The sequence below is a fragment of the Arvicola amphibius genome, chromosome 8 (assembly GCF_903992535.2).
Source record: "Arvicola amphibius chromosome 8, mArvAmp1.2, whole genome shotgun sequence".
In the NCBI taxonomy this organism is placed as follows: Eukaryota; Metazoa; Chordata; class Mammalia; order Rodentia; family Cricetidae; genus Arvicola; species Arvicola amphibius.
Genome location: NC_052054.1, coordinates 53,402,748 through 53,417,021, shown reverse-complemented (window position 1 = coordinate 53,417,021; position 14,274 = coordinate 53,402,748). Strand labels below are relative to the sequence as shown.

The 14,274-nt window shown below is 48.2% G+C and overlaps 1 protein-coding gene across 1 annotated transcript in view; it reads left to right on the top strand.

The window, feature by feature from the left end:
- The window catches only part of Armc2 (armadillo repeat containing 2), a 103,305-nt gene that overhangs the window by 14,377 nt on the left and 74,654 nt on the right, over positions 1-14,274 (top strand). The window contains exon 4 of the mRNA XM_038340847.1: positions 7,095-7,299. Coding sequence (XP_038196775.1) covers positions 7,095-7,299 — 205 coding nt within the window. The remainder of the gene's footprint in view (positions 1-7,094; positions 7,300-14,274) is intronic.

Below are 14,274 nucleotides of genomic sequence, written 5' to 3'. Positions count from 1 at the left end.
ATTTTTCCTGCCCCTAGATTCTTACATAAACTTAGACTTTGTTAATATTGGCCACATAGCAGCTAAGAAAATGTTTTATGTATTTCTCTCCAGTGATGTGTAAAGAATATCTAGAGTCACCACTTTGAAACACAAACATTACTCCCGTATGAAGAGACTATTAGAGTAGGTGTTTTCAAATGAATGGCTCACATAGAAAAAAGAAATAATTTTTAGGGTAGAATTTTTGTTTTATTTTGGTTTGGTTTTGGTTTTGGGTTTTCAAGATAAAGTTTCTCCGTGTAGCTTTGGAGCTTGTACTAGAATTCGTTCTGTAAACCAGGCTGGCCTTACCGAGATCCACCTGCCTCTGCCTCCGAAGGACTGGGATTAAAGATGTGCACCACCTCCATCTGGCCTAGGGTAGAGTTTTTAAAATGTTGTTCATTTCATTAGAAATTAATGAGAATTGGGCACTGAAGTGGCTCAGTGGGTAAAAGTCCCTCCCACCTAGCCTATCAAACAGGGTTTAATCCCCGGAACCCAAGTGGTGGATGGAGAGAACCGACTCCCGGTGGTGTCCTCTGACCTCCACACCTGTGCCCTGACCCCCTGAGTGTGTGCACACACTGTAAATACATCAAAATATAAAAAATAGTTCAAAGAAACGAGTGAGGATTATGAGTCTCGTGCTGCACGCCAGCGCCAGCGTTAATTGCTTTCTGATCCTTGTGAAGATGTGGACTTGAGTTGAATGGGACTTTTGTTCTTGCTGTACCAGCGCTGGCTGTGTGCCCAGACCCACAAGTGGAGGGCAAAGATGCCACCATGTAAGGAATGTGGATCAGACTCTCCCCAGGCACACTGCAGGCTTCCAAGGGCAGGGACGGGAGGAATGATTGGTGGGATGGTAAGAAACCTGGTGGATAACTCTAATGTGGAAAAGAAGAAGAACAGAAGTAATGAGAGCCCTCAGGATCTGTAGGATGCAGGCCAAGGACTGGGTCAAAAGAGTCCAGTTTTTGAGTGAGTGCAGTCCTGCTGTAAGCTGTTTCTTACTGCCCGTGCTCAGCAGAGTAGAGAGCTGTTTCACCTTAAGTGGATTGAACCAGGCCTTCCTCATTAGGGACCCATGAAGAGGGGTTGGACCACCATGACCCAGGTGGTCAAAAGCATCCATCCGGGCTACACACTTCCATCTGAGCATTCTACTTGTTTGGATTGGAATCTTTTATTTTCACTGCCAACATGTAGATGGTAGCAGGATGGAGGAGGAGGAGCCAGGTTTATGTCTTCTTGTAAAAACCAGATCTGGAGTGACTATGTCTTCCGTAGAGAATGGTCGGAGCTCAGAGATAGCCTGGGATACGATCAGCAGGTCACATGTGCCCCAGCTCCCGTCAGGTATTTCCCCATTGGTGGTGGTTATGGAGGGAGAGGTAAAATCTATGAGGAAGGGTGGGGGCGGGCATCATACCAGGATGCCATAACCAAGTAGATTGTGTATTTTTGGCAGCTTGATGTCCCCCTTTGTCTCTGTTCTGAGACAGTCACTCAGTCTGTTACTGCTTGGGCTTATTACGGAGTGCAGTGTACCGTTCTAGGCCAGCAAGTCCTGTCCTCAGAGTATCCTCAGTTAGGGATGGTAGAGAAATGATGTTAGAACAAAGGAGTGAGACCGAGGGGTCCTCCCAGGCTGCGAGGAGAATAAAGAGCATAGCAGGGTAGGGAGTGACTGCACTTCCTTCAGCTCAGGGGCCGCGTGAAGGTGCCTTGAATGGCACTGAGGCAGCCACGGACAACCTGTGGTCAGAGTGTCCATGGTGAAAAGACAGGCAGACAGAAAGGCCCTATCCGGGGGTGAGCTCAGGAGCAGAAGATGGTCAGCCATGGGAAAGGTTGGGGAGCTGGGGCTGGAGGGCCGTGCAGAGCCTGGGAATGTGGACAAGTGGCCCTGACTTGATTCTGCCTGCCGTGAGTGGCCAGAACACCAATCAAGACAGTGACAACATGGCCTCTGGTTTTAGCTGAGCAGCAGATCTCAGCTGTAACTGCGTGGGAGAATTAACTGGGCGAGAACTTCAGGCTAAAGCATAGAAATGATCCCGAAAATGGAGTCTTTCTGGGGACTCGTTCCATCATCCTGCTTCTTGGGTCCAGGGTCAGGGTCGTCAGACCAGAAGGGATGGGTGACTGCAAAAGGAAGTGCCTTGCCAATATGAGAAGGGACTCGGGAGCTCGGGGTGTCTTCCAAGTGAACATGTCTGTGCCTGAGTTCACTGCCTGCTCGTGTCTTCCTGCTGGTGTGAAGGGGACAAGGGAGAGAAGGCTTCCCACTGTCCTTGTCCTCAGTGCTTTCCCCTTCCCTGCTTCCCGCCCCGCCCTGCTTCCCGCCCCGCCCTGCTTCCCGCCCCGCCCTGCTTCCCGCCCCGCCCTGCTGTGCATCCCGGCCCTGGCTTGAAGGCCACAGTGGCCCAGTCACTGGCTGGAAGCCAGCGCCTCCCAACACATTCAGTGGGTCTTCCTTCCAGCTCTTTACCCGTTCTGTTTGGCCGCGGCCCATATCTTTGACTTCTGTGTCTATACTCAGGAAATAATGACAGTAAAAAGCCATTGTCACTTAAAAGCACATATCAATTTTTAAAAATTAACTGGAGCTGCCCCACCCTGGAATCCTGTCATTTATGTAGGAGCCATACTCTCTATGGTCTAGAAAAGGTGCTTTGTAGGGTCACTGAGGCCCCAAAGCCATCTGAGCCTGGAGACCTGGGGTGTGCCTTTCCCTGGGTGTGGTCTTTTGTAGCCGACACCCCGTGGGTGGGGCTTGGGTGTGATGACTTAGAATTCTTGGGTTGAGCCTATGAAAGGGACAGAGTCCTATGTGGTCACCCTCCTGGGTACACTTAGTGTAGAAGGCAGGTTTGAATCTAGAAGTGGTGAAGAATAGCTGACTCCTCCCATCCCCACACCCTCAGTTATCCAAACCAGAGGCCTCGGGGCAGACGCCACTGTATCCCAGTCCCTGTCACATTTTCCATCACCAAGCCCATGGACCGAGTCTGTGTCCTCCTTTTCTGCCACTCCCAAAGCCTTTACCACCTCTTGCCTCACCCCTGCCTTTCTCCCTTTAGATTTGTCCTCAGCCCTTCAGGGGGTTGCAGGATTTCAACACAAGACCTTGGAAAGTGTCAGCAGGGCAGGGAGATGTCAAAATCCTCATGACTGTGCTGCCAGCAGACACCCTACCCCTTTAAGCCCGAGGACCATGAGAAATGTACAAGTTCTTTGTCCCATAGAGCATTAAGAGGCTCGGAAGGGACACATCAGATAGCATTACCCCTGGTTCAAATCCTTCAAAGGACCTCTGTGCCTCCAAGAATGATGATCACACTGAGTTCCAGAAAATTCCAGAGGATGCTGCTGGCGAAGCGTTAATAGCTGTTCCGTGGAAATGTTCCAGAGTTCAGGCAAATCAGGGAGGTGCTGCTCATCCTGGCCGCTGTGCTCTCTAGAGTGGGAGAAAGCTATTCTGGACAGGGCAGAAAGCCACACATGGTCCATTCAGTCTGTGTTCCTCCACTTGACCTGACCGTGGAACCTCTCAAGAACTCAGGGCAAATACTAGCTGTTCTAGACGGCAGAAACCCTTTTTCATAAAGGCCTGGATGGTAAATATTTTAGGCCCTGATGGTCCATTCCATCTCCATCCAGTATGTTCAACTCTGCCACTGTAGTGTAGAAGTAGCCATTGCTGATTTATGACGACCGATTTTCATACCTTATATCATTGTTCACTTGGTTCTCCCCCAGCCCACCCCACCCCACCCATCCAAAATTATAAAATACCATCTTTATTTTGCAAGTTATTATAAAACACGAGACAGAGCATATTTCCTGCCTAAGGGGCTGGAGTCCCAATTCCTTTGCAAGCACAGCTGTTGTGAGCTGGCTCCAGCCTAATACATCCCAGGTCCTCGCCCGTCCTCCTGCATCCTAGGAGCAGTGAACCTCGAAGCCTGTCCACCAGCAACCCAAGTCTCTCTGCTAGACGCGGCCCGCCCAGAGTTCCACAGCTTTCCTAAGCAGTACCGCCAGGGGCGAGCCAAGCTTTCAGGCACCCCTTCCAGCCCCAACAGTGCACCCCAGATGGTGCCATTGTGTTATGTGCTGGGCTCAGTGCAAAAGACAAATTTGGAGAACTTTGTTTAAAAATCAACAGTTTCAAGGTGACAACAGCAGAACACTAAACGAGCAAGGCACCACTACAGCTCCTGCGTGTGGAAGCTGGCCTCAACTCTGGGCTTTTCTACCTCTCCTTTTTAAAAAGGCTGTTTGCTTCCTGTTGACCCTTCCGGATGCTTCTGGCACCTCATCTCCTCTCTGCGTTTTTCCCGGATCGATTCCCGGCCCGTCACTTCTCACTCTGTCACCTTGGTCTAGACCGCAGGACTGCATGTATAGCGAGCGACACCTCTGCCTCGCTGTCACCCCTACTAGATCAAGCAGCTTCAGAGCGCTCTGCTGTGTTGTGTGTGGTCTGTAGCCGTGCGGCGTGTCTGAGACAGAGCTGTTTCTGTGTCACCGCACTGAAGGGAGGGTTCTGTCCCCTCCGGAAGTTTGCCCGAGGTCCGCAGTGGACATCTGATGTCGCACATGTGTCTAGGGGGCATGAGAATCATTGTGTATGCTGAGGAGTTCCGTTGGTTTTCCCGATTTGGGTTTGTTTGCTTGGTTTTTAAAATATATGTATGCACATATGTTATTTTACTTTATTTTTATGGATTTTTCCTATGTGCCTACTGTCTTTGGAGCCCAGATATGAGTGTCCGGTCTTCTGGAACTGAAGTTGCAGAGAAGTATGAGCCCCGTGTATGAGCTGGAAATCAAACCCAGGTCCTCTGGAAGAGCAGTAAGTGCTCATAACCACTGAGCCATCTCTCCAGTCCTGCCTGTTTGTTTTCTGAGACAGGGTCATGTATTATAGTCCTGGCTGTCCTCAAACCGCGTACATAGACCAGGCTAGCCTTGAACTTTAAGCCACCCTCCTGCCCCCCGCCTCCTGAGTGCTAAGATTATACGTGTACACCTCTGTGACTGGCTGTGCTCGGCTTCTGGCTCCCCATCTGGAGTCGGAGCGAGTGTCGGGCCAGCTCTGCTTTGGGAGTAATGTTCAGTGTGTCATTGTGAGGGCAGAAGGTGCGGCTCCTCCACCTGCAATACTGTTGTGGTCTCCTCTGGACGATCAATGACCTAGGTCACGTGGGCTACGGTCATGTGGGCAGCACCTGCCACGTAGTGTACCTTCGTAGGTATGTTAGTGAGTGAAGAAAATGCGGGAGCCAGTGAGAGACTGAAGTGGTTTATAATCTAAACCCGCGTGCCTGGAAAATTGGAAGCGCGGCTGGTTAAGGTGGTGTGGGAGATAGGCACAGGCCAGAGGAGGGGCTCTTGGCTTCCGGGAGTAACACTACCCTCATCTTCTGAGTGAGCCAACACCGTACGTGTCACTGTTCTAGGCCCTATCAGATCATTCTTACCCTGTGCCCGATATGGAGGGGGCTGGAGAAGGTGGGGGAATTGAGAGAGATGAACACGGCTCAGCAGACGCTCAGGTGGTTGCCCTTGAAACGGAGCCCTGAGTCAGGCAGCTGTGCCTGGTGACCCGGAGGCTCCATTCTTGCTCTCATTCCCGTGGGTCACTTAACATCAGTTTTCAGGTCTTCATTTCCTCGTTTCAGCCAATCTTTGTGGCTCCTTATGACTTCCACCCGCGATGTTGGAAAGCAGGGGTAGGTGGAGGGGGGCTTCAGTCGTCATTCACTTGCCTTGTTTGCTGATTCCTAAGTAAGACGGAAAAACTCGGAATTGTTTTCCTATGTGAAGCTCGCTTCTTCCCAACCCTCACCCACTCAGGGAGATTTATCCTCGCCTCCCTTTTGACTCAGACTCGGCTGGGGCAGGTGGATGACAAGCTACTCCTGACGTCTGGTTCCTGATAGTTATGTTTTTGGTATAAGATTCTGTGTTCCTAAGCTCAGCATGCTTTCGGTCTTGGAGGTGGGCTGAGATCTTGCTAGCCTATCTGCCCCTCTTCAGGAAGCCTTCTCAGTAGGTCATGTTTTTACGGCTCTGGGACCTGGGACCCTGCGATCTTGAGGCCGGCCCTCCTCCTGTCTGTCTGCAGTTCTTCTTCCACCACCCTGGGCATTCTCCTGCCTCCGAGCCCCTGCACAAGCTGGTCACCCTGCTCCCAACACTGTCTTCCTCTCGTGGGCGTGGGTGTTCACCTTCCTTCTCTAACACTCTCCAGCCCCCATTAAAGATGCTTTCGGTCTCCTCGGTCCCCTTAGGCCATTTCCACTTCTCTTCTGCTTGTCGCTTGCCCCTATTAAACGCACTGTGCACTCTGTCACTGTGTGCTCCTTATAAAAAGGCCCAAGTATGTCCTGTGAATAAGGAAGCCTCCACCGCTGATTGTGACACTTGCATTTAATACTCTATTAATTATATTCGGGTTTTTGTTGTTTGGTTGGTTTTATTTGTTTTTTTGAGATAGGGTTTCTCTGTGTAACAGCTCTGGCTGTATTTTTTTTTTGTTTGTTTGTTTTTGATACTAAATCTCTTGTGAGCTAGATTAGCCTAGAACTTACTATGTAGTAAAGGCTAGTTTTGGACTTGTTAACTTCTTCCCTCTTCCTCCCGATTGGCTGAGATTACAGGTGTCTGCCACCACATTCCGCCATCAATTATTTCCAAATGGAAGACGACTAACATTGTGTTTAGGGAGGACTATTGTTATGGAGCCTAGCAGTCCTTCGGGAGACTCGTAGTTCATAAACTTAAGTGCCTGTGTTTTCTTTCAAGTAGACGTCAAGCCAGTAGAGTTAATAATCCTGTTCATTTTTTATCCACAGAAACGATGGTGCCAAGACTAAAAATTGTAGTAGAGTATTTATATTATGTTCAGAGAGCTCTTGACTATAAAACCTCCCGACTTGATTACAAGTCATGGGTAACTTTTATACAAATCCATAGACTACAAAAAAAAAAGCATCAGGAGGCAGCAATTCCTGAAGTAAGAAATGTGCTGAGAAAACATCTCTTTGCTATTTCAGCAGAGACCACGGAGGAATCCACGGAGACTGTTACCGCGGGGACGTCTACAGCAAAAATAAATGGGACCTATTTAACAGTGTCACATTCCACGGGCCATTTAAAGAGCCATCCAGTCCGACTTACTTATGACCAAGGTTTCAGAGAAACCAAAGAGCAAGCAGCACCCAAGGAACCATGCCTCCCGTCTCATCTCCTCAGCCGAGGGTCAGTATCTCTGCTGTGGATTTTGGGGGGAGGGTAGCTGTTGTCAGTCAACTGGCTCTGTCTGGTGCAGATGGATTTGTTCCAGCCCTCTTCTATAGGCATGGTTTTTAGTTAATGCATGATAGGAGTGGGCTTTTTCTCCTCATGGCAGAATAGGGTTGGCTTTCCCTTATTCCCAATTTCATCCTTGAAACCCTGCTATGAGTAACAGCCAGGATGATGCACCCCAGGGCTCTCAGATGAAGGTGAAGTTGGATGGTTTCAGCTAGGCCCTGGGTGACAGATGAGTAAAGAAGGTTTCTGTCTCTGTACTATTTGGGGTTCTTGCTGGGCCTGGGGTCCCCCCCCCCCGACCACCTTTTGCTTTAGTCCACTGTTGTAAATTCCACAAGAGTGGGCACTTGTGTTATTCTCCAGTAGACACTTGGTTTAAATATTTATTTTGCTAACTAGTGGCTAACACAGGAACACACCAAGGGATGGGTTTGCCCCTCATACCTGAATGGTGGGGAGTGTATTTTATGTATCATTCTTATATAGGGCTTCCCAGAAGCTCTTTCCTACCACACTGAGGGGTAGTGGAGAGAGAAGCCTTGTATGGGCTTCATGCTCATTCCTACCATGGTGATTTACTAAAACCTTAGGTCTAGAGATTGGAGAAGCAGAGAGAACAGAGGACAGGCTGTGTCCGGGCCCTGGTCAGTACTGATGCTAAGATAAGCAGGCTTACTCAGTTAAAGATCCTTTTTTTTTCTAGAACTTTCCATTGGGTCATCATGGACAAATGCCCAGTTCAAATTTGTTTAACAAAATTAAATTCCACTGGCCATTTGAGCCCCGAGTCCCTGTTCCTCTCGTTTTAGATTCTGGCTCTGATGCTGGCTCTTCCACACGGACCACCCCACCCCCACCACAAAGTGGCCACTGGCAGCTCGTTAGTGTAGCTGGGCCGACCTTGTCGGCTGACACAGCCTAAAGTGTTGCACAGAGAATTTATAGTAGGCAACCTAGAAGTCCTTGTGATGTTGTTTGGCATTCAGGACATTTTTCAAATTAAGGAAAAGATGACATATCGCCTTAAGTGGAAGAGAACAACTTCAAATTAGGACTCTGGGAGCCGATCAGGAGGCATCAAAGGGGCCCTCACAGGCAGGCAGTTCCTTTCCCATTGGTGAAAGATGTGCTGGCTGTGGAACTCTGGGTCACCCCAGCAGGAGAAGCAGCAGGGCTTGACCCCCACAGGAAGACCATTTCTCCCCTGCACCCATCCTTACAGTAATGCAAATTGACTAGAGACAGGCAGACAAGAGCGAAGCCATTTGTTTGTTTATGCCCATGAAACTTCAGATGTTGTGAAACAATCAGACACGCCAGGGTTCGTTATGCCTTGTCTCTCTGGGACAGCAGGGGCATTTTAGTGACATACTTTATCTTACAAACAGCAAAGGACAAAGCCACTAGGGGCCCGGGCAGGTCCTTCCTTCTGTCTGTTCAAAATGCACAGGCGCTGGCAGCATCTCTAATTATTCTCCTTTTGTCTCGTGGGATGGTTGTGTGGAGTTTGGAGTTTGCTCTCGTGATGTTTCTGCAGCCTGAATCAGCCTCTGCCTCCGTCCGGCACTGCATGGAATTTTCTGAAGAAATGCCAACAGAAAAGTTTATATAGTGGGGTGAAAGCAAACGAGAAAATGGAAACTCTTAGCAATTCTCTCATTAATTACATTTGTGAATCAGTCCGGGACATTCAATAATTGTTTCTTGTAAACATTTGAGTGACTGTAATTCCAAGAAATGGCCTCCACTAAGCAGTGGAGTATTCCCACTTTTGCTGTGTGCATCCTCTCCTCAATTAGCACAATTTTTGTTTTGTTTTGATCCTAATCCTGAGACTGTAAAATAGAAACATGAAGAGTCTCGTCAGTAAGATGAGCTGTCAGGAGCTGGTAGACAGGGTGGAGGGTGGGGGGATCGGGGGTTTGGGGGCGGAGAGTGGGCAGGGAGTGGGGGAGAAGGGGAGTAGGGGAGCAGGGAGAGGGGGTAACTGGGGGAGTAGGTAGCTGAGGGCTGGCGATGAGTATGGGCTGAGGAGCAATGTGAGCTCATGGAAGGACCTAGCAAAGGAAGACATGCTGGCTCCCCACTTGGGGTCCTCCAGGCTTTTCCAGTTCAGGCGAGGAAAGAACCATTATTACAGCAAACTTGCATTGATTTGTGTGCTGTTAATTTAAAATACAGATAATTCAGGCCTTCGGGATGCCCTGGACTTTATACTTTATACTTTATACTTATTATGGGGTAGGAGGGTAACCCATTTGCTCAGCAAGGTAGCATCAGAAAGGAAGTGACGAAACCCTGACAGAGAAGTTGCTCACGCACACTCAGGAGGCTGTCGTCATCTGTGTGTGCCGGTTTCTACAGTCTGCACGTGCCTCTTAGACTTTGTTTGGAGGTTTAGAGGTCTGTTCTCGCCTACACTCCATGATCTCCTACTCTGTCACCACAGGGATTGAGCTCAGGAGAGCTGGCATTTTGTAAAAGTGTGCTGCCTGTCTCCACCCATCCATCCGTCCACCCACCTATGGGTGCAGCCATGAGCCCCTTTATGTAACGCATAAGTACTTAAGTGTGTAAGTGTGTTCCAGTCAGCGTGGGTGGTGAATGGCTGTGGCCAGTGCTGGCTGTCACTGGGAGCCGGGTTCCAGGGTCTCTCCATGTCACCGGACACTCCCAAGGGCTCTGTTTTGTATTTGATGGAAATGACTGCCCATCTTCTCCCTCCTCCTTCAGGCCTCCGCTGCAGGCTGTGGGATGGTGATTGAGGCTTGAGAGCCTTAACTGTAAGATGTCAAGGGCCTTTGGTGTGGTGGGAACGCAGCCTAAGAGCCCGTGTGGCAGCAAACACTGATCTCAGGGAAGTAGAAGCAGGAGGCCCGGGAGCAAGGCTAGTCTCCCTTGTCTGTCAAGCTGGAGGTCATCCCAGGCCATTTAAAACCCGGTCTCCAAAAGCAGTGAAAGGGAGAAAGAACAAAGGAAGAGAAAGAGAAAGAAATAAAAGGAAGGAAGGAAAGGTGCCTGGTTAAAACAAACAAAGCATGCAAAAAAAAAGTAACAGCAGCAAAGATTTAAAATGTCAGTGAAGCAGGGAGGAAATAACCCCGAACTATTAAACGTGGACTTCAGCTTCCCTACTGGGAACTAGCCTGCTTCCTTTGAGATGGTAAATGCTCCGGTTTTGTTTGAGTGAAGGCTGCTCATTCCTCTCTGACCTGCCTTTCCAGGGCCAGCAGCTAGCAGGGTCCACCAGTGCCCGGCTAGCGCAGAGATTCAGAACAGAGCACACAGTCTAAGTAATCCAGGCTGTCCGGACTCCCTGGGCTACACCAAGGCTTTTGAGGAGAGTGGCCTCTCTCCAGACCCTCAAGTTGGGAAGATCATGTGCCCTACAGCTTAAGACGACCCTTTCACTACCGTGGAAAGGGAAGTCCTACTGGAGCAAACAGAGCCAAGGATGGAGACAGCCGTCAAGCTCAGTGACTGGGAAACTTCTAGACCCAGCTCTACCCGAGAGAGAGCCGTTGTCGCAGCCAAGATGTCCTTTCTCTTTTTTTTCCTTCCTTCTTTTCTTAGGTCTGGGGTGAGGGGCGGTTTACGTATTCCAGACTAGGTTTTTCCCTGGAACTTAACAGTCTGAAAGTCTAGTTAACTTTCCAGACTGTATGGACAACTTGCTGGCTCCCCACTTGGGGTCCTTCAGGCTTCTCTGATTCAGGCAAGGATAGAACCGTTTATTTCAGCAAACTTGCATTGATTTGTGTGCTGTTAATTTAAAATATAGATAATTCAAACCTTCGGGATGCCCTGGAGTTTAACTTTATACTTATTATGAGGTAGGGGGATAACCCATTTGCTCAGAAAGATTGAGGGGTGCTACACACCTCCTCAGCCTCTGAGAAAGTTTCCTTAGAAGTCAGTCTGTTTCTTCACCGAGTTGCTGGTGATGAGAGAGAGGGGATGTAAGGATGTGGGCGCGCCTCAAGATAAGTGAGAAACACCCCCGTGGGAGACTCCACTCAAGATACAGATCATGAAATGACCAGACCAGAGGGCGGGGTGGATCTCAGGGTGACATACTCCTTTCAACGCCTGTGAGCAGAGTGGGGAGGGGAGGGAGTGGGCGAATGGAGATGGAGGATCAAGGCTGGTCTCTCTTGTATGTCAAGCTGCTTTAACAAATTAGAATGCAAAGATGCTGTCTGTCATGTAAGAGGACTTGCATGCACGACAGTGGTTGCTCTGCACACACCAGGGGTGTACAGCTTCCCAAGTCTACAAAGGAATGGACCGGCTGTTCAGGGTTTCAGCTCTTGCTTTTTCTGGATTATATTCAGCCTCAACAAGTAAAGACATATGATAATATAAGAATGTTTATAATAATATAAGACAAATAATATAAGGATAAGAAGTCTCCTAGGACTCGAGCTTCATCAGGAACATAAAGAGAGAGGAAGAAAATGCATCCCGGAAGAAAGGCCCCTGAGAGTCTCAAGTGTTCACGGGAAGTTCACGGGTGGCTGGATTGTTCTCTCTTTAGGAAGGGGGCTCTGTGGGTTCCAGAAAATTAAATTAGAGCTTATAAACCCTCAAGATCAACAAACAAACAAACAAACAAACAAACAACAAAAAAGGCAGAGCTCAAAAAAGAAATGAAAGAGAAATGTATGAACAGGGAGAGGAAAGAAAGACACTTAACAATTAGAATAGAAGGAGCTAGCAGAGTGAGCGGTGCTGGGGCAAGCCAGAAGAAACCACAGGAAGAAATCGGAAAGAATAAAGCCGAGAGAATGAATGGGGGGACTGAGAGCAAGGGAGAAGGAGGAAACTTGTGTTTTGGAAGAGAACACCCATCTCCTCTAGGTCCCTTCCTAGCACGGACTCGCTTGGAACTGGGGACCAGGCACTCTTCCAAGTTATCTACGTATTTCCTCAAAGTTTGCAACAACCCATGGAAAGTCAGAGCTAATAAACAAAGAAACGAAAAATTAAGATACATCAAAAGATAACTTTCTATAGTAAAGACTTAAACACAAATAGACAATTGGCGTCCCAACGGAATCTGATATGGAAAAATTGACAATATGCCATTTCCAGCAGTGCTCGCACTAGATACACTCTGTAGTTCTTGGTTGGGTGGAGAAAGCGTCCGGTGACCACTCAGGGCCACAGGAAAGGAGAGAAGCACAAATCGCCCTCCAGCTTGAGCTGAGCATCTCTCGGTGCCAGGAGAGAGAGCAGGATTGTATTGGCAGTCATCTGTCCTTCCTTCAAAGGGCAGCAGGCTGGGAAGAGTATTCATGCACTTTCTAGAAAATTCTTAGATGTTGGAATGATGAGTCAGAATTCAAGACTTCACATTGAAAAGGATTTGGTAAAAGCATCCGTGGTGAGTTTATTTTCACATTGTGAAGCCAGAACAAACCGTGATGGTTTCAGAGCAGAAACCTTAGCAGTGTGGTCAGATACGAGCACCCAAACCCCGTGTGGGAGGAAGTGTGACTGTGAATCTCTCCACTTGGTTGAGAAGCAGGTTTCTCAGACTGACGTTGAAATAGTTTCACAGTGATGCTTTCAGCATCCTAATGTTCTTCGTTATTTTTTCTTAACTTTAGAGAGATCTTTTAAAAACTAACGTCTCTTGGGAAGGTTCATTTCCTCTGGAGCCCTGCGGTTCCTGCAGTTTCACATGAACTTCTCGCTTCTCTGTCTAGGTGTTTTCATTAGAATAATGTATGGTATGATTGTGTCCATCCCTACCCTCCCTTCTGGTTACACTTCTGTTCTTTCCTTCATGTGTGTGCGTGCATGCAAAATGTACCTGGAACAATATTTACCATATAATAATGACTTATTTCTGGCTAGTGGGATCTGGGAGGATTTTTTAAAGATTTCTTTGTACTTTAGATTACTACTGGATCTTTTCCAAATAATAGATGTTATTTTATTTATATCACACACACAAAAGAAATGAAGTCATTATTCTTTGAAGAAAGAGGGGTAATGTGACTGAAATGGCTGAAGATGTTTCCATGGAGGGAAGACAGGCATGGGGGGGGGCATAATGGTTCTGCAGCTGCCATGCTTGTCACTTCCCACTTGCTATGTGAGTGTCCTGGGGTGACAAGCCTGGCCTTGAGGCACCTCCAGGTGTGTCTCCCCACACTTGTTGCTTAAGTGTGGCCCTAGGTGCACAAAGAAGCCCAGACCCCCAAGCCCAGACCCACCCCCTGTCACTGAGTTTGAGTCAGAAGAGGAAGGGACTAGCACCCCCTGATGACAACTTTCCAGAATTGTAGTCAAAGTGTAGTCTGCAAGGTTTAGCAGAGTGAGTAGTAAACCAAAGTCTTTTGAGGGTGAGGTTTGTTGGAACCCAGCTGGACTCTTGCATTAGCATACTGTCTGCGGCTGGGGTCCCTCAGCAGCAGCGGAGCTGACTCTCTGTGACTGGCAAAGTCTAGACATTTGCCTTCCGACTTCAGTATCATGCTGGAGCCAGTATTAAAAATTAAATGTCTTTTTCTTAAGACAAAGAAAATTTCTGTTCAAAGTTTGCGCATTTGCCTTTCCTTCTAATCATTCTTTAAATTTCCCTTTTCACTTTCTATAGATGGAACTTTTCCTTAAATGGACTTTTTTCTTAATTCTAAATCTAATTAGTAGCCTGGCAGTGGTGGCTCATGCCATTAATCCCAGCACTCAGGAGGCAGAGGCAGGCAGATCTCTGAGTTTGAGGCCAGCCTGGTCTACAGAGTGACAGCTTTGGCTACATGAAGAATCCCTGTTTTGAAAAAGCAAAACAAAATCAAAAACAACCAAAATCTAACTAGTTATTATTACCCATGTTATTTTATTACTGTTACAGCCAAGGAGCCAAATCTGTTCGTTGTAACACCCGATTCTGTGTTACCCCCTTGGTACAGT